A 26,684-nucleotide genomic window follows, 5' to 3' on the forward strand; every position below is an offset into this window, starting at 1 on the left:
GAGAAATACAATCATGAAATGATAATATTGAAAGGTTTATTAATTACTCACTCACATAGATATAAACATAGTGAAAAATGGGTACCATTGGTGAAGACCAGGCAAGCAACATCCTCAATAATAGCTCATGTCACATTGTAAAAAAGCACAGGGGTCAAAAGATTGCACACATCCCAAAATGCATGGGAAAGAGAGTAAAAACTGCATATAAAATTGAAAGCCTTATTATTAGCAATTGTGTGCAAGCTAAGAGAATTGTGAGGTAGACCTTGGATATGTGTATCTATATCATACTTCCACAAACATGTATTGTGAAGATAAGACAGATAGATCCTTGTTCTTTAAATAAAACAGGTCCCTAACTCACAACTGATTGTCATCTCATGGATTGAAAACAACAGACTGTAATTTGAATTGGGACTTGTCGCCCTTTCAGTAAGTAGTGTCAGGTACTGTCAGCTAGTGTTGTGTCCTGTGTTCAATATGTAGCCTGAATGAGGGGCAAGTATGAGATAGGGCTGTACAGTGACGTGGCCCTCATATAGTCAGCTCCTTCCCACATCACAGCAGAGGCTAAGTAAAGACCTGATGAGAACAGTGACTATAATCGGATTTTCTGTTCTTCTGGGGGCAGGACTTTGTACATGACTGGTTGTAGTGATCACGTGAAGCAGATAACATACTGCAAAGATTTCTTACATGGTATCTTTATGATTTTATATCTGCCCAACTTCTCCCCATTCAGGTCCCTTCAATATTGGATGCTCTCAGAAATTTTCTATATAAGAAAATGTTCCTGATTGACCCTTCGAGGATGGATACGGACAGGGATAAGAAGGGGGAGAGGTTATTCCACCTCACCCTAGAGATCCTCTTCTGGCTTACTGGAGAGGTGAGTGATTCTGATGACAACACATTACATTATTCTTATATATGGGAAAAACATGTGGACAGAACTGGAGAGGTGAAAAGGTCTATAGTGAGATTTATTAATGTGTCTCTTCATAAGCAGGATTACACAGTAGTGAAGAAGACCTCTAGTGAGCGCTGTCAGGCCCCTTTGTTTGAGGGATGGGGAAGACCCCTGAGTCCAATCACAGAGCCTCTACCTCTGATACATGAGGACATCAATGAACAGAAGATCCTAGAACTCACCTACAAGATGATTGAGCTGCTGACTGGAGAGGTGACACTGCTGGGATTGCTGGGACATTATACAGTAACGCTATGGAGGGATCGGGGGATGACGGTATCATTGTATGTGTCAGGTTCCTATAAGGTGTCAGGATGTCACCGTCTATTTCTCCATGGAGGAGTGGGAGTATTTAGAAGGACACAAAGATCTGTACGAGGACGTCATGATGGAGGATCCCCAGCCCCTCACATCACCAGGTAATAGGACTAAATACATGCGGCCTATAAGTATCTCTATGTGAAGAATTCATTCAGTCCCTGTATGTGTTTCCTCCAGGTCTGTTCACTAAGGGGTTAACACCAGAGAGATGTCCCCATCCTCTTCTTCCACAGGACTGTAAGCAAGAAGATCCCGATGTTCCTCAGGATCATCAGGTAGATGGATAGAAGGTGTCATGAGATCTTCCCTATGATGTATAGAAGGATGTGAAACTCTTGTTTTATCCACCAGAATTATACACTGAACGGCCAATTTATTAGAAAAACTTTTCCGTCCCAATTGAAATTATTAGACACATGACCCCGATGTGCAGTATGAAATGAAATGATCAGTTTTCAGAATGTGAATATTAAGCCATCTGAACAACTTCGCACAAGTTTATCATTGCTACATTATGTAGTTTCTACGTGTAAGATTAGAGATAAGCGAGCTAAATGCCTGGGTGCTCGTTCCTCGAACTGAGCAATTCCTAATACTTGCATACTCATTTCGAATAGCATGTATAATAGGAGTCAATGGAAAAGCTGAGCTTTTTTTCCAGCAGACCCTACAAAGAGGTCTGTGGGGCAGTGAAAATGTTCAAATTGGTGGCAAAAGTACTGAATGGAAAGAAAACAGCATGGGGAAGACCCCTGGAAGCATCTTTAAAGCCCCCGTCACACATAGCGAGATCGCTAGCGAGATCGCTGCTGAGTCACAAGTTTTGTGACGCAACAGCGACCTCAGTAGCGATCTCGCTATGTGTGACACGTAGCAGCAACCAGGCCCCTGCTGTGAGATCGCTGGTCGTGTCGGAATGGCCTGGACCTTTTTTTGATCGTTGAGGTCCCGCTGGGTAGCACACATCGCTGTGTTTGACACCTTACCAACGACCTCGTTGACAGGACGTCCCATTAAATCGTCATGAAATAGCATCGTTGTACAGGTCGCTACAGGTCGCCGCATCGCTGCTGCGTCGTTGGGGAGATCTCACTGTTTGACATCTCACCAGCGACCACATAGCGACGCAGCAACGATCCCTGACAGGTCGTATCGTTGTCGGGATCGCTTTAGCGTCGCTATGTGTGACGGGGCCTTAACTCTCAGATCCCTGCTGAGAACAATGGTGTCACACTTTTTCTCCACTTTAACCCCTTCATGACTGGATGTATTTTCAGTTTTGCGTTTTCGTTTTTCGCTCCCCTTCTTCCCAGAGCCATAACTTTTGTATTTTTCCCTCAATATGGCCATGTGAGGGTTTGTTTTTTTGCGGGAAGAGTTGTACTTTTGGACAACATAATTGGTTTTACCATGTTGTGTACTAGAAAAAATTCCAAGTGCGGTGATATTGCAAAAAATGTGCAATCCCACACTGTTTTTTGTTTGGCTTTTTTACTAGTTTCACTAAATGCTAAAACTGACCTGCCATTATGATTCTCCAGGTCATTATGCGTTCATAGACACCAAACATGTCTACGTTCTTTTTTTATCTAAGTGGTGAAAAAAAAATTCCAAACTTTGTTAAAAAAAATTTTGCGCATATTCCGATACCCTTAGCATCTCCATTTTTCATGATCTTAGATCGGGTGAGGGCTTATTTTTTGCGTGCCGAGCTGACGTTTTTATTGATACTATTTTGATGCAGGTACAGTCTTTTGATCGCCTGTTATTGCATCTTAATGCAATGTTGTGGCGAACAAAAAAAATGTAATTCTGGCATTTTGACTCTTTTTCTCTCTACACTGTTTAGCCTTCAGGTTAATCCTTTTTTTATTGATAGATCAGCCAATTCTGAATGTAGCAATACCCAATATGTGTATTTTTTTTACATTTCTTTTTATTTTGAATGGGGCGAAAGGGAGTGATTTGAACATATATATATATATATATATATATATATATATATATATATATATATATATATATATATATATATATATATATATATATATATATATATATTTAATATTTTTAAAAACATTTTTTTTTTACTTTAGGCATGCTTCAATAGTCTCCATGGGAGACTAGAAGCTGCCATAACTCGATCGGCTCAGCCTCATAGTGGCGATAATCAGTTCGCCTGTATGTAGTTGAATTGCTCACTTGCTATGAGCGTCAACTACTGGGCAGCGCTCACAGCAAACCTGCACTGACAACCATAGAGGTCTCCAGGAGACCACTGGTGTCATACCAACCCACAGGTGACCCGTGATCACGTGACAGGGGTCACCGGTGGGCGGATTTCTGGTGCGATTGCCGGAACCGCATGTTAAATGCCGCTGTCAGCGTTTGACAGTGGCATTTAATGGGATAATAGCCGCGGGTGGATCGCGAATCCACCCGCTGCTGTTCTGGACACATGTCAGCTGTTCAAAACAGCTGATATGTGCCGGAAAGACGTAGGCTCACCGTCGGAGGGAAGGGTATCCGACATTGGTGTACTATTACGCCCGATGTCGGAAAGGGGTTAAAGAGTGACAATAAAACATTCCAAACAAATGAGAAAATGCATTCTAAAGGGAAAAAAAATTTTAAGAATCATTTTTCCTGTATAATAACTTGTGTATAAGGCTAAGTTTAAAAATAATTTAAAAATATATAATTTGAATAAATCAAAATTTTTTAATTAAAAAATAGGAAGTTTCAGTGTGCCGTATATACTCATGATAAGCCGAGTTTTTCAGCACATTTTATTTGTGCTGTATTTCCCCCCCCCCCCCGGCTTATACATGAGTCATTGTCCAAGAAAGATGGCTGGGAAGGGGGAGCAGTGGGTCACAGAGGCAGGAGCCTGCGGCTGAAACTGTGCCTGCTACTAAAGAGAAATTAATATTCACTGCGCTGGCAGTGAATATTCATTTCTCTCATAGCGTGCACAGTTACAGCCACAGCCGCTGGCTTCCAGCACACACCCTACTGCACAGGGATAACGAGTCATGCATACAGGGACGGGAGGAGCTATGCAGACAAGGACGGGGAGCCATGCATACGGCGATGGGGAGCCATTCATACAATGACGGGGACGGGAAGCCATGCATACAATGATGGGGAGCCATGCATACAAGGACAGGGATGGGAAGACCAGCATACCAGGATAGGGATGAGGGGACAATGCATACCCGGCTTATACTCGAGTCAATAAGTTTTCCCAGTTTTTCATGGCAAAATTAGGTGCCTTGGCTTATACTCGGGTCTACTTCTACTCGAGTATATACGGTAATTTATGAAGGAAGCAAGAACTACCAAAAATAAGTGACTCAAATACACCCTGCATTAGACATAAAGGAGGGCCTCATACACATTCTGTTCAAATTGTCATGTACTGGTACTCCTACACTCATAAAGGCTATGCATTTTGAGGGTTATATACCAAAGAAATCTACTCCAGACCACGGAATAGTCTGTGGGTGAGCAATATAGTACCAATGAGGGTATGTGCACATGTTGAGAAAAACCTCTTGGCAGGACAAATGCAGTTGCAAAACCGCATCTTTGGTGGGATTTGAGATGCACAGCAAATCTGCAAGTCAAAAATACTCAACGTTCAGACGTTTTTTTGAGGCTTTTTTATACTAAGGAAATGGTCTCCAGTCCATGGAATAGTCTATGGGTAAGCAAGATAATAACGATAAATTTTGAATATGGTTTTTGAAGGCTACATACCAACAAAATGTACCCAAGAACACGTAATACTATATGGCTGAGAAATGTAACCCAGCAAATGTTTTATATTTTTTATATGACAAAAATGTACCCCAGAACACAGAATAGTGTATGAGTAAGAAATGTGAACAAACAAGCAATATTTTCAAATGCTTTTTTATACTGTTATATACCACCAAAATGTGACAGAAAGCATGTAATACTCTATGGATGACTATGGATGAAAATATTTTGAAAGTGTAATTGATGCATAAAGGCTTTGCAGAAAGTGAAAAGCCAGACTGAAATTATGAGGCGCGTCTTAGCCCTAGCCTCATAGCCCCTAAAAGAAGCTGCAACTGGCGGGCCTGATTAAAATATTGAATATTACAAACACTTTATGTGCTGCTGTCATCTGGTGGTGTGGAAAAGTGGGGGTCAATCCAGGCTTTGTTCTTTTTGTATGAGAGTAATCCTGTCTGTTAATATCTGTTATGACCCCCGGTGGCACTAAAAAAGAACACCAACAAGACGCTGGCGGCAGGGCAGCACAAGGTATAGAATATAGAGGGACATCTCATCCAGGTGTCCAGCTTTAAGACCCAAAAGTCACAGAGGAATTAAGGAGTACACTGGTTTGGTTGGCCAAGTATTGCTTTACCATCTATAAAAACTTTTCCCGCTTTATCAAAAATACCAGGTCATCAGGCCCCTGGGCTGGTGTCATGAAATTCGCCACACCTTTGACAGTGTACCCCTGCCTCTGCTGTGTTATTCCCTGGCCTCTCCTTCTTGGTTGGGCAAAGAAGCTTGCCCCCTACCGCTAGTGTTGTCTGAACTGAATTTTTTTTTACATATTTTCCACAATGGTCTTCTGATATAGCACTATTTTAGAAGACCTTTCCACTTCAGGAAGAAGAGATAAGTTCTCCTTGCAGCATGGGTCTAGCAAAGTGAACAACCTGTACTTTTTTTTTGCCAAGATGTATGTAACGCGAGGGTCATGGGAAAGGCATCGCTACATAAAGTCGGCCATATGTGCCTAGCTCCATACAGCAAATATAACGCTTGCCTGTCTCCACCATGATGACTACTCTCCATCTCCTCCTCACTCTTTTTCTCATCATTCACATCCTCAGCCCATCCACGTAGGGGAGATGGGATGATGGTTGTGTGGATACTAGCCTTTGTTGCACTAGCCACCAGCTCCTGTTCCTGCTCCCTAGTGTTCACCTCATTGATACCCAATCTGCATTGAGCAGATGAGATGAGACTGGGCTGGCTGCAATCTCTCTGTGTTATGCTTTCCTACATTTGCACCTGCTCCGCATGCAAAGCTTCATGTTTAATTGTGAGCAGTGACTGTTTAAGTTGGCACAGAAGCAGGATAGTTGTGCTGACTATGGCATCCTCACCGCTCACCATCTTTGTGGAGTTCTCAAAGTCTTGGAGAGCCGCACAAATGTGAGACATCCTATCCACAGTTGTTATAAGAGATGAGCGAACCTTTCAAGGATCAGTTTTGCCGATCAGACCACCGTTTACCGAACAGTTTGTCTAATGGTTTGACGAATGTATCCGAACCACATTAGATTCAATGGGAGGCAAAAGCAAATGCATAGAAAACACCATAGGGGGTGACAAAAAGCTTCCCAATCAGCTAAAATTGGGGGCAGACACCATGAAAAGTGGCATCAATTGACCCACAGTAGAAATTTGCAAATGGCACAGCAGCAGTCAACCATGGGCCATGCATGAGGTATCAGGGACTGGCCCAGCATTTACAGCTTGGAATTGAAGTTTTAATGAGAACCTGGTGGTTAAGGTAGTGGTGTAATCCTTCACCTCCATTATTTTTTCTATTCCAGCCTCACTCAGATAGCACAAACATCAGTTTCATACAGTAATATTGGTAGAAAAATGTAAAGAAAGTAACATGGGCCTACCTGTCTTGGAGCCCTACTTATACGGGCAACCCACCAGATGGAGACCCAACTTGGAATCTCCACATTTCAAAAAATTGTTTGTAACATCAGCAGAGTAGCAACAACAGGCATCGAAGACACCACAAAGATGGCACAGACTACAATAACGCAAGTGAGCAAGGAGTACACCAGGAGCATATAGGTAGTCAAAACAGATAGCAAAACTTTATTAAATTACATATGATTTACAAAGTGCAAACAGTAACCACAATATAATATCGAAATACAGTGCTCAAGGATGATTAAAACGATACATGAGTGGGTGTCCCCTGGTGTGCACTGTCTATGGGGCCAATATGCATACCATTAGTAAGGGCGTGCTGCTATAGGTACATATGTAAATGTGCCAGTGAGTCAGCAATGCCAAGTGGCGTGAAAATGACAGATTTGCAATGCAGCACTTACCAATGCGAGGCACCAGGACAGGGCACACCGGATGGGATCCACCAGCGCTGGGTCATTTCACCCCACTTGGCAGTGCTTATGCCACTTACAATGCTGCTGCTAATGTTTTGGCGATGACACCTTAATGTTCCCAATGTTAACCTGCTAGGTGCGATCATCAGAAGTGAGCACGCAGTGACTGTGCTTTCTGCACCAACGCATCCAGGCCAGGTTAGTGGCATAGAAATTGCTGCACCACCAGGTTAAGGATGTGAGCGAGCCATGCAAGGCACGTGTGTGAGGTTGCCATGGCGTAGAGCCACCACCAGATTTGCACCATTATCGCACATGGCCTTCCTTGACTTCAGGTTTAGGGGAGACAGTCATTGCTCTATCTCGGCCTAGATACCTGTCCACAACTCTTAAGCTGTGTGACTGCGCTCTCCAAGGCATTTTAATTTAAACACTGCCTGATTGCGGTGAGCCATAGCTGCGCAGTATGGAGGTGGGGGAGATTCGGTCTGCACTTTTGGAACGCGTGTCTGATTAAGGGAGAGGTTGAGGGCACAGGTGGAGGCCCTAGAGGTGAAGGAGGCAGAAGCAGTGGAGGAAATGTTAGATATAAAGGTTTGTCTCCCAAGCCTTGGGGATTCAAAGACTTGTGGAGCAGCCCATTGACCGCCTACCCCCACAGCCACCAGAGTCACCCAGTGCCCAGTCAGCGAGATATAACGCCCCTGCCCTTGTTTGCTCATCCAGGTGTCAGTGGTGAAATGCACCCTGGCAGACATAGATTTTTTTCAGGGAATGGGTGATGTTGTCGCCAACATGCTGGGGTAGCGCAGGCATAGCTTTCTTGCAGAAGTAATGGCGACTGGGCAACTGGTACTGGGGGACTGCAACAGCCCTCAATTTTTAGAAACCGTCTGTATCCACCAGGCAGAAAGGCAGCATTTCTGTGGCCGACAGATTGGAGATGGTGGAGTTCAAGCTCTTAGCTTTGCCACGTGTCTTTTATTTGACCACCACTGCGGGACTGAGATCTTGTTGCTGTGCTGAGAGAGGTCAGAGTACGGAGAACAGGACAAACTGCTGGACTGTGAGTGAAGTGCAGGCGGAGATGTTATGGTGGATTGAGAAAGATGTGTTGTGCTAGGTGACACAAAAGCAGCAGTCTTGTCTACTTCCATAACAGCTGACCGGCTCTCACTTACCCTTACTGTGGTGGGTAAACAATTATAGTTTTTGCAGGCGGAGACCTGAGTGAGAAGATTTGGAATCGTAAAGGTTGATGGTATGACAGGTGGTTGGCGAGGCCTCTAGTCTGCATTTTAAGGTACCTTCACACATAACGATATTGTTAACGATATCGTTGCTATTTGTGACGTAGCAACGATATCGTTAATGAAATCGTTATGTGTGACAGCGACCAACGATCAGGCCCCTGCTGGAAGATCGTTGGTCGCTGAATAAAGTCCAGAACTTTATTTCGTCGCTGGACTCCTGCTGACATCGCTGGATCGGCGTGTGTGACACTGATCCAGCGATGTCTTCACTGGTAACCAGGGTAAACATCGGGTAACTAAGCGCAGGGCCGCGCTTAGTAACCCGATGTTTACCCTGGTTACCATGCTAAAAGTAAAAAAAAAACAAACACTAGATACTTACCTAACGCTGTCTGTCCTCCAGCGCTGCGCTCTGCACTCCTCCTGTACTGGCTGTGAGCCGGAAAGCAGAGCGGTGACGTCACCGCTCTGCTTTCCGGCTCCCAGCCAGTACAGGAGGAGAGCAGAGAAGCAGAGCGCAGCGCTGGAGGACAGACAGCGTTAGGTAAGTATGTAGTGTTTGTTTTTTTTTTACTTTTAGGATGGTAACCAGGGTAAACATCGGGTTACTAAGCGCGGCCCTGCGCTTAGTTACCCGATGTTTACCCTGGTTACCGGCATCGTTGGTCGCTGGAGAGCGGTCTGTGTGACAGCTCTCCAGCGACCAAACAGCGACGCTGCAGCGATCCGGATCGTTGTCGGTATCGCTGCAGCGTCGCTTAATGTGAAGGGGCCTTTAGCGCAGTGAGATTCCCACACTAAGGCTTGTTGATCGCATATGTGCCAGTTAATGCATGTAGTTGTCAAATTATTGCCTCTACTGAGTTTGTTTTGGCAAATTTGACAGATAGCATTTTTTGGTTATCCTTTGCGGTCTCAAAAAACACCCAGGCTAGGCAACCCTTGCCACCCCTGGGAACTGCACACTTGCAACCGATGTTAGCCATAGTTGGGGCTGAGGATGCAGGGCTTGTTGTGGTTGCATAACTTTGTGTCTGTGTGGGAAGCCGCAACGTAACCACCTCATCTTCCTCCTCCTACACCTTCTCTGCTGTGCTACTCAGCTGCGTACCTCTGGGTTCACACCAAGTGGGATCTACAACCTCATCATTATCCTCTCACATTCCTCACCCTGACAGTCACCCTCCTCCTCTTCCTGCCCTGACACCACAGCACAGTCCATGTGCACATCTGGTATCCGAGTCTCATCAGGATCACCTCCTTCCTTGGTGGTTAACATCTGGTGACGAGTGTCTGGATTCTGCTCGGACCCTACTTCGTCTGGCCCCGGTTCCAACATGAAAAATATTTGGTCATCAGTGCACATGCTTTCTTCCTCTGGATTCTGCGATTCTTCGGAGCAGAACTACAAGGGTGATTGGGGTACCACCTCTGAGGATAGTACTGTGTGTAATGTTAAGGTGGAGGAAGAGGTGGAGAGGCTACTTGATGCAGCGCTTGCCATCCACTGGAGCACATGCTCTTTCTGAGCCTCATCTACAAGGTGTACCGCTGTGGCTGCCAAAGAAAGGGAGTCGAGTAGGCTGGCTAGTAAGAGATGTTATCAGTGATCTTTGGATGAGGTGTGACGGTGTTTGTTCAGTTGAGCTTTCATTCACTTTAACACCTAACCCATGTACATGTCGAACACCAGACCTATTCCCCCTTCCACCATTACCTCTCTTTTTCCCACTAATATTTTAAGTAGCCTTCCCCTCTTGTACCCTGCTGTTTCACAACCTTAGTCCCACAGCTGTCAGTCACCTGTCGCTAAATGAACAATCACTATTTATTTTCTTAGATCGTGTGCTTGAACAACACTGTTATGCCTAACAATGAAACCTGGCCTGCCACTGAAAACACAGTTTTAGCACAAACGATTTGGAGTAGCTAATTTAGCCTCGTGGCTGCAGCACTATATTATGCCTAATGATTTTTGTGTGGAAATCTGTCCTTCTGATTTGCCATTGAAACACAGTTTTTGCCCAACGATTTACAGTAGAAAATGGAGCTTCATACTTAATGGTTTACTATGGCGACACATATATCTTATACAGTATCCACCAGTTACATTCATTATTCGTCTCCATCTTACCTGATAACACTTTCTTTTCCTTCTCCCTGCAGCTCACTCCCACTGGTATGGTCTGTTCCCCTTGGCTTGGCCATCTAGATTTCTTTATCTAAACACCAAGTCTGTGTTATATGTAGGCTCTGTCCTTGACATCTTGGGGCCCCCACATACTCTTGGATACCTTTCTATACCTCTGGCTCAATAGTAGAAATGCTCCTTCCCTAGATCTCTGACCAGGTCCCAGGTCTTACCAGCTGTTCTCTAATTTTCCAGCCACGTGTCAGTATCAGTGTCCATTTAGGAGCACAATATCATCATCCTTCCTTATCACACACACTCTATGTTCCAGCTCTCTCCTTGCTTCTCAGTCACTCTTATCTCTTCAACTGTCAATCTACAACTGAACCCTAACAACACCCAGGGGTCTATTTATACATTGAACCTCTCTCTCTTTCTTCCAAATTTTTCTGCATACCTAATTTAATGCATCAAGGACCAACAATGGGCATGTTACCAGTATTTTACCAATATTACACCAGTTTGTCAAGAAGAATTTCATTTGTAGACGATCGACGTCAAGAGTCTGGACACACGCATGCCACAGGAAGCAGATAATACCAAGGGCAAACTACTGGAATTTATTTGTTAATCCTTATGCTTTTTGTTTTAACATTCCTTTCAATTGACATAACACTGATATACCCAGGCAACTGGTACCGCAATGGGTACCCCAGTGGCCCCAACTTTTGTAAATGTATTTTTGGGTATTTTGAAAATTGACTATATGACCTTGGAATAAAAAAACAACAAAATAATGTGCCAGTGAGGAGTTACACTCTATTTTTTCATACCCTCATAATGTTTGAGGATTCTATTGCTTTACAGTTGAGCAGTAATGTCAGTCTGATGATCTTTTGGAATGGATCTAAAGCTAATCACACTAGATGGTCTCTAGATTCTCTCACAGTTTTCTTGAGCGTACAGGTTGGATTTATACAGGAGACCTGCAGCTGTGTGATAACTATTGCTGTCATTTTGGGTTTTCATGTTAATTTATGATTTTTTCTGTTCTTCTAAATCATTTTACATGACCCCATCTGTCAGTGACCTTTTACAATCTTTGTTTCAGGGCAAAGATCTGATGCATATTAATACTACAGGGACATATGTGAAGGCTGATGAACAGTGGAAAGAGGAGATTTCTTCAGATAACTTCACAGGTGAGTAGTGACTAAATGCAGAGATGTCACAGGTCCTACTCAGTCAATGGCTTGTAGAATTACTTTATATGTTTAATGTTTTTAGTGTATGTTATACACAGCTTTATGGATTGGATTTTACACTTTTAAAATTTAGTGTTTAAAAATAAATAACACTTTCTGCCATAATTTCTTCTGAGCTGCTGTAGAGTAGATGCTTCTGTGTTCACTGTCCTGTCCATCACAGGACACTGTGCTCAGTGGATGACTCTAAATATACTTTTGAAGTTTGTTAGTGTTGTGAACCTCTGATACAGAATGATGTAGAAGAAGATAGCCGACAGGAGCGCTTCAGATAATGACCATCTGAAGAATAAAAGATGCAGTCATTAAACCCTTCACTCCTGAGCCTGTTTTCACCTTCCTGATCACACCAAATTTTACAATTCTGGCCAGTGTTAATTTATGTTGTACCAACTGTGGAACACTTCATCGAATCACAATAATTGAGACAGTTTTTTCGCAACACTTTGTACTTTATGATATTGTTAAATTCAGATCCAATTTTTTTTTAAATTAATTCATTGGAATTTTGGCAAGAATTTAGCAATTTTCAAACTTTCAATTTTTAGATTCTTAATGCCTTTCCGATATTTGCCATATATATACGTCATGGTTGAGAAGTACTTAGAATCCTAAAATATTAGCATTGCAAGGGACTTCAAGGGTCATCCTGTCCAACCCTCTGCTCATTGGAGGATTTGTTAAACCATCTCAGATAAATGTCTGTCCAGCCTCAGTTTGAAGACTTCTATTGAAGGAGAACTCGCTACCTCTCGTGGCAGCCTGATCCACTTGTTGATCACACTCACTGTCTAAAAGTTTTTTCTAACATCTAATCTGTATCTTCTCCCATTCAGTTTCATTCTATTGATTTTCTTTTTTCCATGTGTAAATGAGAATAATGTTGATCTCTCTACACTGTGACATCTATAGCTGTAGACAGCTATTAAGTGTCCTCTTAGCCTTCTTTTTTTGTAAGCTAAACATTTCAAGATCTTTTAACCGCTTACCATCCTGGTAGCTCTTCTCTGAATTAGCTCCAGTTTTTCAATGTCTTTTTTAAAATATGGTGTCCAGAACTGGGCACATAATTCCAGATGAGGCCTGACCAAGGAGGAGTAGAGGGGGATAATTATTTAACGCGAACCTGCCACCAGGTTTGGCCAATATACGATATGGTCACCGCCTTTCAGGGCTTATCTACAGCATTCAATAATGCTGTGGATAAGCCCCGATCCGACCTGAAAGAAAAGAACATAAGTTTTATTATACTCACCCGGGGGGTGGTCCGGTCCGATGGTTGTCGCAGGTCCGGGTCCGGCGCCTCCCTTCTCCTTATGATCACCGCCCTCCTGCTTGCTTCATGGCTCCTTGGCATCGCGTTTCTGCGCAGATGTACTTATCTGCCCTACTTGAGGGCAGAGGAAAGTACTGCAGTGCGCAGGTGCTGGGAAAGGTCAGAGAAGCCCAGCGCCTGAGCACTGCAGTACTTTGCTCTGCCCTCAACAGGCAGAATGCATTTCCAACCATCCATAAATTTATGGGCAGTCTGTGAAAATGCAAATGCAGGTGCTTTTTTTTACTGTCCATTGTGTCCCAAAGTAAAAGCACAATCCATGATTTTTTTTTAAATTTTGTTCCAAAGCTTACCACTGTGCATGTTCAAATGCTCCTCACTTCACTACAGTGAACTTGAGAGAGGGCAGGACAGAGCATAAGGGAGGATCAATAGACATCAGACAATCAGTGTTAAGCTCACGCTAACCATGTGAACCCCCTTTATTTTCCTCTGCCTGCCTCTGAACCAGAGACACCATTCTGGCATTGGTGTGCAGCTACTGCTCTCCTGCTGAGCTCCCTCCTGGCTTAATGCCCACAGCTCCTCCGCAGTGTTACGTTGTGACATGACCCAATGGGGGGCGTCGGTCAGCAGACGGTGCAACACACACACAATGGGATGGAAATGGAGAGAGGAAGGCACTACTGATAGGTAAATCGGGGATGGTCACCAGCTGAGCTCAAACCTGAGCCTGTCTCTGCACTCCCCTAATGCCCTAAGTGGGTCCTTCCGCCATCTCCGTCAGGAACCTCGTCCCTTGCTGTCACCTAGCACTGCCCTGGCTAGTACACTGGCCAGCAAGGGGCGTTAGTCTCACCACTGCAGATAGTACCACGAAGGGGACAGTAACAAACACGAAAAAGACAAAGAAAAAACACAACACTTAGCTTCCAGACACCGCTGCCAAGCTCCACACTGCAGGTGACACAGAAACAGGACTCCAAACACCAGAAGAAGCTGACACAAGAGAGCTGCAACTGCACGGTTGGTCTCCATAGAGAAATTCTATCACCAACAGTCAACTGATGCATCAAGTGACCATTTAAAGGATGCTAAGGGTGGTCACCACCCGCATCAGCTGACCCAGCAACTCTGTAGTTACAGCAGGTTGCCTCGGGAGAAAAACTGACATTAACCCTCGCTGGTCCTGAAATGAAAAAAGCTACATTTAAAACAGAGTGGAACCAGAGCTGCCACAAATCCAAAAAGAAATCGTGACAGTACCCCCCTTTCAGTGACTGACCCCTGGACCCTCAACACCAAACCTCACCGGAAACAACGTACGGTGAGGACGCCTCGATCCACTAGAGTTCACCTCTGCAGTCACCTTATCCTCAGGTTTATGCAAACGCAGCCCAAAAGAAATGGCAATAACCTAGGCTCCAGAGGCGCCACAAATCTCCAGAGCGCCGACCTGTGGAATACGTTGTGTGCGTGCATTACTGGGGGAAACTCCAGCTGGAAAGTCCCCAGACTGAGTATGGCCGACACCCGATACGGCCCGATCACTCTAGAACAACAGGTTCCAGAAGCATACTTCCACCTGTTTTTTGGTGGACACCCACATGTATTCATTCACACGCAGGTCCGGACCTGAACGTTTATTTCCACGCATGCATTTGCCACAGGATGGTGAACTCTTTGAGGAACCGACAGCAGAGGCGTCTCCATGTGTCAACAAACTCTTACCCTCACTACATACAGAGGGAACCACCACCTTCCCTTTACCCCTCCTCCTAAGAGGACTCGAGACTCGGGGTTTACTTGTGGTGAGGGTTGAGTCTTGCCCATACTGCCTGGCATCACCTCAGCTGCCCCCACCGTAGAAGAAGGGGTAGGTTTCAGAAAGATGACAGAGACAGTAGCTCATGGGCAGCAGTCCTCACGGGACTGGTTCCAGCTGACTACTTCCCTGGACTGCCAATTTATGACCAGATAGTGTTTCTTCAACCAAGGGAGGCCTAAGACGATGGGAGTTGGCATACCCTCCAAGACGTAGCATGACAAGGACTCTTCATGACGAGTCCCTATACGCTGGTTTATATTATCTATGACGTGGGTCACCCTCCCCTGGCTGCATGGGACAGAGTCAATTGCCTGAATGCTAAGGGGTCTTGCTAGCATCCTACCCATTAGACCATGGGTCTGGATAAAGCGAGATTCCACCAATTGACTCCCGTTCCACTATCCACAAGCACCGGAACTGTCTCAGTAACCCCGCCAACGTAAAGATGAAGGAGATATACACACCCTGGTCGCCTCCCTCCACGCGACCAAGGGGACACAGCTTTTGAGATTGTGAACATATTTTGAGATTGTGAACATACTTTGGCCCGAGCTGTGCAAACATTGATGTAATGACCCGTAAGTCCACATATGAAACATGTCCCCATACCACGGCGAACCGCAGGCAACCTTGTTTGAGAAGAGACTCCTCCCACCTGCATAGGTTTGTCCTTCTGTACCAGTGTGTCCTCCTCCCTAGAAAGAACAACTGGGCAGATTCGGTGTATGTCTCTCCCTGAGGCTTCTATCCACCCAGATAGCAAGGGCCATGGCGGCCTCCAACGACCCAGGAGTAGCATACTGCACCTCAGTATCCTGTAGCCTAGGTGACAGACCCTGACAAAAATAACTCCTAAGAGCAGTGTCGTTCCACTGCGTGTCAGTGGCCCACCTCCTAAAGTCTGAGCAGTACTCCTCAGCCGGCCTGCCACCCTGTTTGATTTTACAGAGTCTAGACTCAGGGAGACGCCATCAGGATCCCCATACACCAGTGCCAAAGCCACAAGAAACTTGTCCACTGATTGCAAAGCTGGTGAATCGGTTGGCAGGGAGAAGGTCCAGGATTGGGGATCACCCTTGAGAAGAGAGACTATAATCCCCACACGCTGTTCCACACTATCTGAAGAACGAAGGCGGAGCCTGAAATATAGCTTCCAGGCCTCCTGAAAAGGAAAAATGTATCTCTCCCTCCAGAGAACCTGTCAGGGAGAAATATCTTGGGTTTCGGTTGAGCCTGCACATGAGCCGAGACACAGAACCCGACAACTGCTGAAGCTGCTGCACCGCCTGACACCGCAGCTCCTTAACCTCATCAGTGAGGGTCTGGATCAGCTGAGCAAAAGCCTATGCTTGGGCCATCGGTTCACCAGAAAAAATATTGGCTAGTGATAATGTCACGATGTGACACGACCCAACGGAGCTGGTCGGTCAGCGGATGGCACAACACACACACACAATGGGATGGAAATGGGGAGAGGAAGGCACTACTGATAAGGAAATAGGGGATGGTCACCACCTGAGCCTGTCCCTGCACTCCTCTAATGCCCTAAGTGGGTCCTTCCCCCCCCACCGCCATGGGGAACCTTGTCCCTCGCTGTCACCTAACACTGCCCTGGCGAGCAAGGGGTGCTAGCCTCACCACTGCAGATAGTACCACACAGTGGACAGTGACAAACATGAAAGGGACAAGGAATAAACACAACACTTAGCTTCCAGACACCGCTGCCAAGCTCCACACTGCAGATGACACAGAAAAAGGACTCCAAACACCAGAAGTAGCCGACACCAGAGAGCTGCAACTGCACGGCTGTCTCCATAGCGAAACTCTATCACTAACAGTCAGCTGATGCATCAGGTGACCATTTAAGTTATGGTGGGAGTGGTCACCAGTCCTATCAGCTGACCCAGCAACTCTGCAGTTACAGTAGATTTCCAGCAGGAGAAAAACTGACATTAACCCTCGCTGGTCCTGAAAGGAAAAAGCTACATTTAAAACAGAGTGGAACCAGAGTTGCCATGAATCCAAAAATGGATCGTGACACACAGCCTTTTCCCGGTTCATTGCGACCTGCCATTGTTGTTCCAATCGTTTGGTCCCATGACTTCCACCATGAGACATCAAACACTAGTAGTCTTCTGGTGTGATCTTTTATTGTTGCTGATTGACTCTCCAGGAGGCTCTGTCTCCCCTCCATGATTCCTCCTGCTGCTAGTTAGTAAGGCTTAATGCAGCAAACAGTATTAGTCAGTTGAGGGTGGGGGGGGAAGAGGGAATGCAAAGCAGGGTGCACCACACAGTTACATAGCTCCTTTGGAACTGTACAGAAAATAGTATATATTATAATGTGTGGTTCTATGATATCATTACATTTATTATAACATATTCTTCTGTGTATATGTTTTTAATACTCCTCCAGCGTTTAACACTGTGGTGTACCATGCAATGTATATAGGACTGCTGGAGTCCAGGGCATTGCTATATACACAGCACCAAAATAATATATACCATATCTCCCCTTATCTATCATCACACCATATGAAAACCAGAAGAAGTGGAGTGCATGAAAACCACCAAGAGTATTAATATCCAAAATGTTTTATTAAACAAAATTACATACAGTACATGAAGTATAAGCCATACATACTGGCAAAAGGAGGGGAATAGGTGTGGAGACATGCTGATACAGAAAGGGAGAGAGACAGAGACAAAATAGTAACCAGAGGTAAGTAAGGTCACAACCCATGTATAAAAAGTATAAGAACATAGGTAGTAAAAGGTGCAAAGAGACTGGTGAATAGTCAAAAAATGAAGAACATCAGACTCATATATCCACCACGGTGGGTCCAGCTTACCCATTGTATCTGGTAGTGTCAGTGCGTTCCCCTGCTGATCCCCGACACGCGTTTCGTGGATGCTTTTTCAAAAAGGGGAGTGTCTGTGTGCCATATCCCTGGGGTTTAAATAGGAAGTCGACCCCCTAACTCCAGTCTATGTGGCGCACGTGTCCAGGACACCATGCACCGGAAATGCTTCCTTCTCCTGCGACCATCAAGTCACTGTGCGCATGTGGGTGAAAGTTCACCCAGTGACGTCAATGGACATGCGCACAGTGCATAATGCGATAGCCACCAGCAAAAGACGACAGTGCAAGAGTCAAGGCTCACTGCGGCAGCCATGTTTCAGAGGACCAGGACAGCAGACATCAAGAGGAGGACCACAGGATAATGCCCATAAAATATTATAGATAAAAATCAATAAGTGTAAATGACGAAGGTCTACAAGAGTGGACCAGAGAATAATGGATAACAAGTGCATCTTAGGCAAAGAGAGCAAGAGGATGAGAATGATTAGAAGTGTAAATAAAGTGCTTAGTGCATTTGCGGAATCTTAAAGTGACAGAGTGCTAAAAAAAATACAATCAATACAGCAACAAATAAAGACCACCACATCTTATAGTATATAGTTCTATACCGCTATAAGCAACCTGTGTATATTATGTATATATATATATAATATAATATTATGTATATTATGTATATAGCAATCCTCTGGACTCCAGCAGTTCTATATACATAGCACTGTTACATGGTTCCACTGAAGCTGTATAGAAATATATTATAATAGGCGTGATATGATAGCCACCCACGTAATATATATTATTTTCTATACAGTTTCAGGGGAGCTATGTATATACTCCTACTGGAATTCAGAGGAACTATTTGTCAGTATCTTTATAATTCTGTCTGTATGTATGTGTACTTTGTACATGTTGTATATCACCAAAACAAGCCAAGAAACATTAATCCCTAGCCTTGTCCAGACACTAACTAAACAGAACAGACCATGGTTACTCATAAATGGCAGAGCTAACCCCCGCTCAGTCAAACAAAACAGTAAATGTTCATAGCAACAAGTGTTACTTGTGGTTCTCTGCACACAGCCTGTGCAAACTCTTTTCAGAGAGTGATTCTGGCCTGTGTCTCTCTCTCAAATCGGACACCTCCAGCCTGTTCATCTTCCCTAAGCTGACTGCCTTAGGCCCTCTTCACACATCCTGATGTTTTAGATACTGTAAAAGCCAGTATCGGTGCTATCCGTGTGTGGCCTCTCTGTGGTCTACTTGTGCCGTCAGTGTGCACCATCCATGTGACACGTACTGGAATCGAATGCAGAAAAGAAATGACATGTTTAGATGTTAGATGTGCAGAGATAGAGTGTAGGGATCTGTACTCAATTAGGTGCAGCAGGAGGAGAACAGGAGGCGTGCTTCTTTAAAAAAAAAAAGTCCATGCTGTTTTTTTTGCTTCATAAGCCCAGTAGTAACAACAAACGGTAAGCAGCCTTCTGAGCAGGCAAAACAACACAAAACTGCCCTTAGCCAGGCTCTCTGCTCCCTCAGGCCTGTGGGCACACAGGCTGGGCAATGTCGAGCACGCAGGCTCGGTCTGGAACCACACACACAGGAGGCCTTCTACCTCCCAAGACACAGACCATGTGCGAAACAACAAGCTCTATTATGTAGGCTGTAACCATACCCACAGGTGAGGTATGTGGTTAGCCTGACCCGCCCATCTCTCATAGCTATTCATAGCAACCCGGACCCAGGTGCACTAAATGACATCTTAGTGCTCACGTTCACTAAAGCAAAATACTCTGAGTTGCATCGCAGTTAGCAGCCATCTCTGCAACACATACCTCCCATTGACTACACGGTCATTAGCCTCCTTACATACCTTCCCCTCTGCCTAAAGCCATGGGGCTTGGCACCTTCCATTACCCGACCAGAGACCCTTCTCGGTCGCCTTTGATAGTACACCCGTCTGTCAAAATTGGGCCCTGTCAGTGAAACTTTTTGGAAGAATGTATAATCTGACTCCGTCACTTCCTCTGGTAGAGTTGCCCCTTTTCCAGACCATTCTCTCCCTGACCACATCCACTGATTTATGCACTCGCGAGACTCCCCTACAGTCGAGCCTACTGTCTGGTCTGAATCTGACCCTTTGTCACTACGTCCGCTACAGGGTCTTTTGCCTATGCTACTCAGCACTGAGTTAACAGAGGAGTCACTACTTCTAACTTCAGATTGCGTGCTACTAGTCTTTAGAGAACTGCTTCGTCTCTCTATACCCTGGGATGGAAGTGGTCGGCACCTTTTAATTTCTTGGTGCTGTACCTTAATCTGCAGTTTGTCCCTTCTCAGCTGCTCTACCTCTCGTAAGTACGCCAGCCGATATTTCAAGGAGAATTTGAATATTTTTAAGGCTCTCCATTGACCCTACAATGAAGAATGGAACCATCCCATCTTCACCAGCTACCTGTGCTTCTGCGTCAGCCAGGATCCTCACACTCGCCACACCGGACTTATTCACAATTTCTTGCATCACTTGTCCAAGTCTCCCAATGACTTTCCTCGATTTCCTAGATTTCTGGGCACTTGAATGATGTCTTCCACAAATACCAGCGGACTTTGAGCTTTCCTTGCATGCTCCAGACGTCGAGTGGCTTCCTTATTCCTCAACAGGATCATCTGTTTTGTGCAGAGACAGTGTAGGTGCATGTCACTCAGGATAGCCAACTGCTTCAGTGTGACTTCCCTAGTTGACAGTATAACCAACTGCTGACTCTCTGGTGCCCAGTTCACACTACATGCCTCCACCACCTTTCTAAATGCCTCATGCACAGCCTCACTGGCACACGCTTCTTGTAAGTCCTCGGGTACCTCTACCATTCACTGGAAGAGCGAAGTCTCACCTTCTTGGGCATAGTGTTTGATCTTCTCGTACTGAGAGTCAGAGCGGTTTTTCAAGACGTTGACCTTCCCTGTGAGGCCGACTGCGTGGCACTTCCCCTGCTGGATTTCTTTCTTCCTGGAGGCCACTTCTTTGGTCAGTCTCTCCAGCTCACTCTCCTTCATTGTGATCAGGTCGAGAGAGCGTGACAGTTCATTCTGTAGAGCGGAGAGCTCTGTTTTTTGGCCATCCATGTATTTCTGGAAATGGGCCTTAGCCTCCTGCTTAGCCTCCTTCTCGATCTTGAGCTCTCGGCGATCTTTATCCCACGCTTTTGCCAGGCAGCGACTCTCATCCTCTCTCTGGAGAAGCTCCTGCTGATGCTTCTCATGGGCCTCTCTGATGCATGCATTCTTCTCCTCCAAGTCAGAGGACAGTTCCCTTAGGACTTGTTCACTTTGTGTCTTTTCTTTTCTCATTGAACTTATTTTTTACAACAAAGCTGCAATTTCCTCAGATTTATGTTCTTTCAGACTCTTTGGCTCGGCCTGCAAATCTGCCACTTTTTGCTTCTCACAAACCAACTCTTTGGTGAGGCCCTGGAGCTCCTGTGCTTTGTTGCAGCAGGTCATTTCCAGCTGAGACACGTGTTCTGCGTCCTCCTGCCGAGCAAAGCGCAGCTTCTCCTTGATGGAGTGGATGTCATGAAGCAGCTTCTGCTCATGTGCTTTCTTCTCTCTGAGCTGAGCTTTGGCTGCCGAGAGCTCGGATTCCAGGTGACGCACCTGAACCAGCTGTGCTGAGTTGGCGGCTTCCATACTCGACACCTTCAACCTCTCGTTCGCCAGCTATTGACAGACCTCATCATACGCTTTCTCCAAGCTTTGGACGTGCACTTCCACCTGGTGGAAACTGTCGGCTCGCTCTTTCCATGTGCAGATTTCCTTTGTCAGTTTGTCGATTTGATCCTCTCGTTTTTGGGTGGCAGCGGTCGATTCCGACAGCTTCTCCTGCAGGCTCTCCATTTTTCCTCGCAGTTCTTCAATTGCGATGTTAGCTGTTGAATCCCTACCACCACCCTGGGTCAGTTTTATTTTCCCCACATCATCGACTACCTCTGTGCTGGGGTTTGTCAGTGGTAAAGTGACTTCCTTATCAAGGATATTAACCTTGTTTGCCCTGACCCTGTCTTTCTGCGGCCACCTTATCCCCGACGACGACAGGAAGACTTGCCATCTGTACCATGGTCAACCTTACTGCACTTTTTCCCTGTCTGAATGGGAGTCACCACTACTCATCCTGTCATCCTGGAACAACAAGTCCCCACTTAAACAGGTGTCCGACCCCTTTTCTGGAACGACCCCTATATTAACAGTCACACTATTGGTCATCCCTAATTCTGAGACATTAACCATAGGGGGTGCTACCTCCTCCTCTTTATGCATCCCACCACCAGGAACCCCTACAGCCGCGTGCTGCGGTGGGCCTTCCTTAGGGTCATTCCGGCTCCACCCTGAGCAGTTAGACTCTCCCCTTTCTTTCCAAAAGTCCCAAAACAATTCAAAGTCCTGACCGATTACAATAGGGAATGGCAAGTCCAGGACTACAGGGACGTTATGGCTGGTAATAACCGTGGGTGTCTCAATGATTACCCTGGACACCGGATAATCCCTAGGGACTCCATGGATGCAGTGGACGTCCATCTTCCTTCTGTGGATCAGATAGAAAGGGAGTGTAGCGCTCACCAGGGTCACCAAACTCCCTAAGTCCAGAAGTCCGGTCACGTTCTCTTCATTGACTTCTACAGAACACCTCTGTGACATCTTGTCAGATGTATAGTTGACACAGGATACCAGACACGCGCTGTTCAAACACTGTTCCCGGCAACAGTCCTTCGGCGCATTCAACGCTACCTCTATTTTGGCCACCACCCCTATTTGGGTCAGTGCCCCCTTTTGGGGCTCCACCCCCTTTTTGGTCACCACCCCTTTTGGGACTCCACCGCTTTCTGGGAAACCATCCCTGTTTGGGTTACCACCCCCTTTTGGAACTCCACCCCCTTTCAGGCAACCATTTCTCCTTGGGGTGAATTCCGTGGACTCCCCATGCCCTCTCAGGCCTCACATCGCCTGTGCACGGCAGTCTATCCATGCCCAACAGTTCCTCACAGTGAGGGTCCGCACCGCTCTGCAAGGCTCTGTCCGACTCCCCAAGGCTCTGCACAGCGAGGCTCCGCGCTGCTCTACCAGGCTCTGCATGGCTCTACAAGGCTCTGCACGGCTCCGCAAGTCTCTGCAGGTTTATTTGCTTTATAAACCCAGTAATAACAAATGGTAAGCGGCCTTCTGAGCAGGCAAAACAACACAAAACTGCTCTTAGCTGGGCTCTCTGCTCCCTCACGCCTGTGGGCACACAGGCTGGGCAATGTCCAGCACACAGGCTCGGTCTGGAGCCACACACAGGAGGCCTTCTACCGCCCAAGACACAGACCATGTGTCAAATAACAACCTCCATTATGTAGGCTGTAACCACACCCACAGGTGAGGTATGTGGGTAGCCTGACCCGCCCATCTCTCATGGCTAACTGCAACCCGGCCCACGTGCACTAAACGACATCTTAGTGCTCACATACACTAAGGCAAAATACTCCGGGTTGCATCACAGGGATCAGCCAACTCTGCGACACATACTTCCCATTGACTACACAGCCATTAGCCTCCTTTCAAGAGAAAGATAGAGACAGATAATAGGTACAGTAAAGAGATATCCGTGAGTATAATTAGTGCCGTGTGTGTAGTTTACTGTCATTGTATTTAGCTATTAATGAATGATAAAAATGGCATGTGGTCCCCCCTATTTTTATTTAAATGGAAAAGGCGTGCACTCTGTTGAAGTGAAACTGGTGCAGGCTGAACCTGGAATGGGTCCAGTAAATTCATAGATTTGGACAAACAACCGCACTCAGACAGTATTTTCAGATTGCATCAAAGATGTGAAATAGTTATGAAGTAATACCACAGTGGTCAATAGGATTCTGAGGTAACGTTTCGACCCTATGGGTCTTTCTCAAACCTCACTTAATGAGTGGAGAGTGATGGAAGAGAAAGGAGGACACTTGTCTGATGGATGGAGACAGAAGCTCCACAGAGTATCCGAGTGAACTAGGAAATGCTGAGGTCCGGAACGGCACGGACAGGGAGCGTCCCTAGAGGCACTGTGGGTCCAGCAGGAGGGAGGAAGGCGGTAGTGTCACTATTGACCACTGTGGTGTTACTTAATAAATACTTTCACATCTTTGATGCAATCTGAAAATACTGTCTGAGTGCGGTTTGAGCATGCTTCTGATGAGGTGGCTAATGTTTTCCTGAGGGATCTCCTCCCAGACCTGGATTAAAGCATCAGTCATCGCCTGGACAGTCTGTGATGCAAAGTCGTGTTGGTGGATGGAATGAGGCATTATGTCCCAGATATGCTTGATTGGGTTCAAGTTTGCGGAACCGCCAGGTCAGTCCATAGCACCAATGCCTTTATCATGCAGGAACTGCTGACACACTTCAACCACATGAGGCCTAGCATTGTCATGCATCAGAAGGAACCCAGGGCCATCCGCTCCTGTATATGGTCTCAGAATGGGTCAGATAATATCATCCGTGTACCTAATGGCAGTCAGGGTGCCTCTGACTAGCACATGAAGGGCTGTGTGGCCCTTCAAAGAAATGCCGCCCCACACCATTACTGACCTGCTGCCAAACCGGTCATGCTGGGGGATGTTGAGGGCAGCAGAATGTTCTCCATGATGTCTCCAAACTCTGTCACGTCTGTCAATGTGCTCAGTAACATAGTAACATAGTAACATAGTTAGTAAGGCCGAAAAAAGACATTTGTCCATCCAGTTCAGCCTATATTCCATCATAATAAATCCCCAGATCTACGTCCTCCTACAGAACCTGATTGTATGATACAATATTGTTCTGCTCCAGGAAGACATCCAGGCCTCTCTTGAACCCCTCGACTGAGTTCGCCATCACCACCTCCTCAGGCAAGCAATTCCAGATTCTCACTGCCCTAACAGTAAAGAATCCTCTTCTATGTTGGTGGAAAAACCTTCTCTCCTCCAGACGCAAAGAATGCCCCCTTGTGCCCGTCACCTTCCTTGGTATAAACAAGTTCAGTGTGAACTTGATCTCATCCGTTAAGCACACAGCACGCCAATGGCAAATCTGACAATCTTGGTGCTCTCGGGCAAATGGCAATCGCCCTGCACGGTGTTGGGTTGTAAGCACAACACCCGCTTGTGGACGTCAGGGCCTTCATACAACCCTCATGGAGTCTGTTTCTGACAGTTTGATCAGACACATGGATGTTAAGGTATGTTCAGACTATTACCACCATCTTTAAAATAGTAAAAAAGTGTATACATTTTTTATTGTAACAATTATTTTTATTAACTGTAAATCACACAGCCAGACAGAAAATAATTGTAATCCAGACCCTAACTGTTAAAGGCATTGTGGTTCATGAATCAGGATTGATAAGCATTTTCATAGCATTGCTCATCATGTATCTACAATTCCAGGCATAAGTATATTGTTTTATAATAGAAGACATCCATAAATCTATACAATGTTTTCAAAGTACTATCACTGAGTCACAAACATACGTTTAAAGACGAGTCATAGTTATGCCACAATAACAAAGTAATAATAATCTTTATTTTTCTATAGCGCTAACATATTCTGCAGCGCTTCACAGTTTTTTGCACACATTATCATTGCTGTCCATGTTGGGGCTCACAATCTAAATTCCCTATCAGTATGTCTTTGGAATGTGGGAGGAAACTGGAGTAAGCGGAGGAAACCCACGCAAACACGGAGAGAACATACAAACTCTTTGCAGATGTTGTTCTTGGTGAGGTTTGAACCCAGGACTCCAGCGCTGCAAGGCTGCTGTGCTAACCACTGCGCCACCGTGCTGCCCAAATGCTCAAGTATTTGTTGACATGCCTCAGGGATCATAATCACATTGAGCAGCCATATATAAATACATTTGGAACCAATGACCATACAGCCCATGTGCCATAATGACTTGAACCACACTGCCCAGTACCCCAATGGTGTCACCTGTCTTGGTAGGTGTATTTGAGGTAAGAAAATGTGCCTTATCTTGTCGGCGTGCATGATGGAATGCCTCACGGAGAACACGGTCTGTGTCATTCCAAATGTGCAACATAAGAGAGAACATTTTACTTATGACATATGAGTGTTTTGTTTCTGACATCAGCTGCAGCATAGCAGTTCTGTAAAATACGCTTTCATCTGGCTTTATGTGTCACCACATATTCTTCCAGTTATCCATACAGGCATCTGATCCTTCTTCACCATTTGACACCGCTCCTTTATTACCTTTGACACGAAGAGTGTGACTTGGTCTATAAGGATTTCCTTTGGAATCCCCATTTGAGAAAACAAAAAATGACTTGCGATACGAGCGATTATTTTGGATTTGGTATTTCTTAGGGGAACCGCATCCGAATAGTGCATGACCTAATCTATTATGAACTGGTGCCCCCGAGCTGATTTTAGAATTGGCCCACCAGATCCATCCCAATCCCCTTAATATGTATTTCAATGATTGGGAGAGGAACTGGCAGGGTGCAAAAATGTGTCATGAGTCACCCCGAGGGCTAGGGGTTACTCGGTACCGGGTCCTGCTGTTCACAGGGGATGTCACGGTGGCTGCGACCCTGTTCGTGGCCCTGGGCGCCC

General features: G+C 45.6%; 1 protein-coding gene across 2 annotated transcripts in view; it reads left to right on the top strand.

Moving 5' to 3' along the window:
- LOC138666992 (zinc finger protein 585A-like) overlaps positions 1-26,684 on the top strand; it is a 114,505-nt gene that overhangs the window by 16,876 nt on the left and 70,945 nt on the right. The window contains exons 2-6 of one of the 2 annotated variants that reach the window (XM_069755201.1): positions 746-892; positions 1,013-1,186; positions 1,269-1,392; positions 1,472-1,569; positions 11,933-12,023. In XM_069755201.1, the coding sequence (XP_069611302.1) occupies positions 791-892; positions 1,013-1,186; positions 1,269-1,392; positions 1,472-1,569; positions 11,933-12,023 (589 nt within the window). In that variant the 5' untranslated portion in view covers positions 746-790. Of the gene's footprint in view, positions 1-745; positions 893-1,009; positions 1,187-1,268; positions 1,393-1,471; positions 1,570-11,932; positions 12,024-26,684 lie in introns of both variants that reach the window. The other variant, XM_069755202.1, reaches the window with a different exon arrangement.

Source organism: Ranitomeya imitator, chromosome 2, assembly GCF_032444005.1.
Source record: "Ranitomeya imitator isolate aRanImi1 chromosome 2, aRanImi1.pri, whole genome shotgun sequence".
In the NCBI taxonomy this organism is placed as follows: Eukaryota; Metazoa; Chordata; class Amphibia; order Anura; family Dendrobatidae; genus Ranitomeya; species Ranitomeya imitator.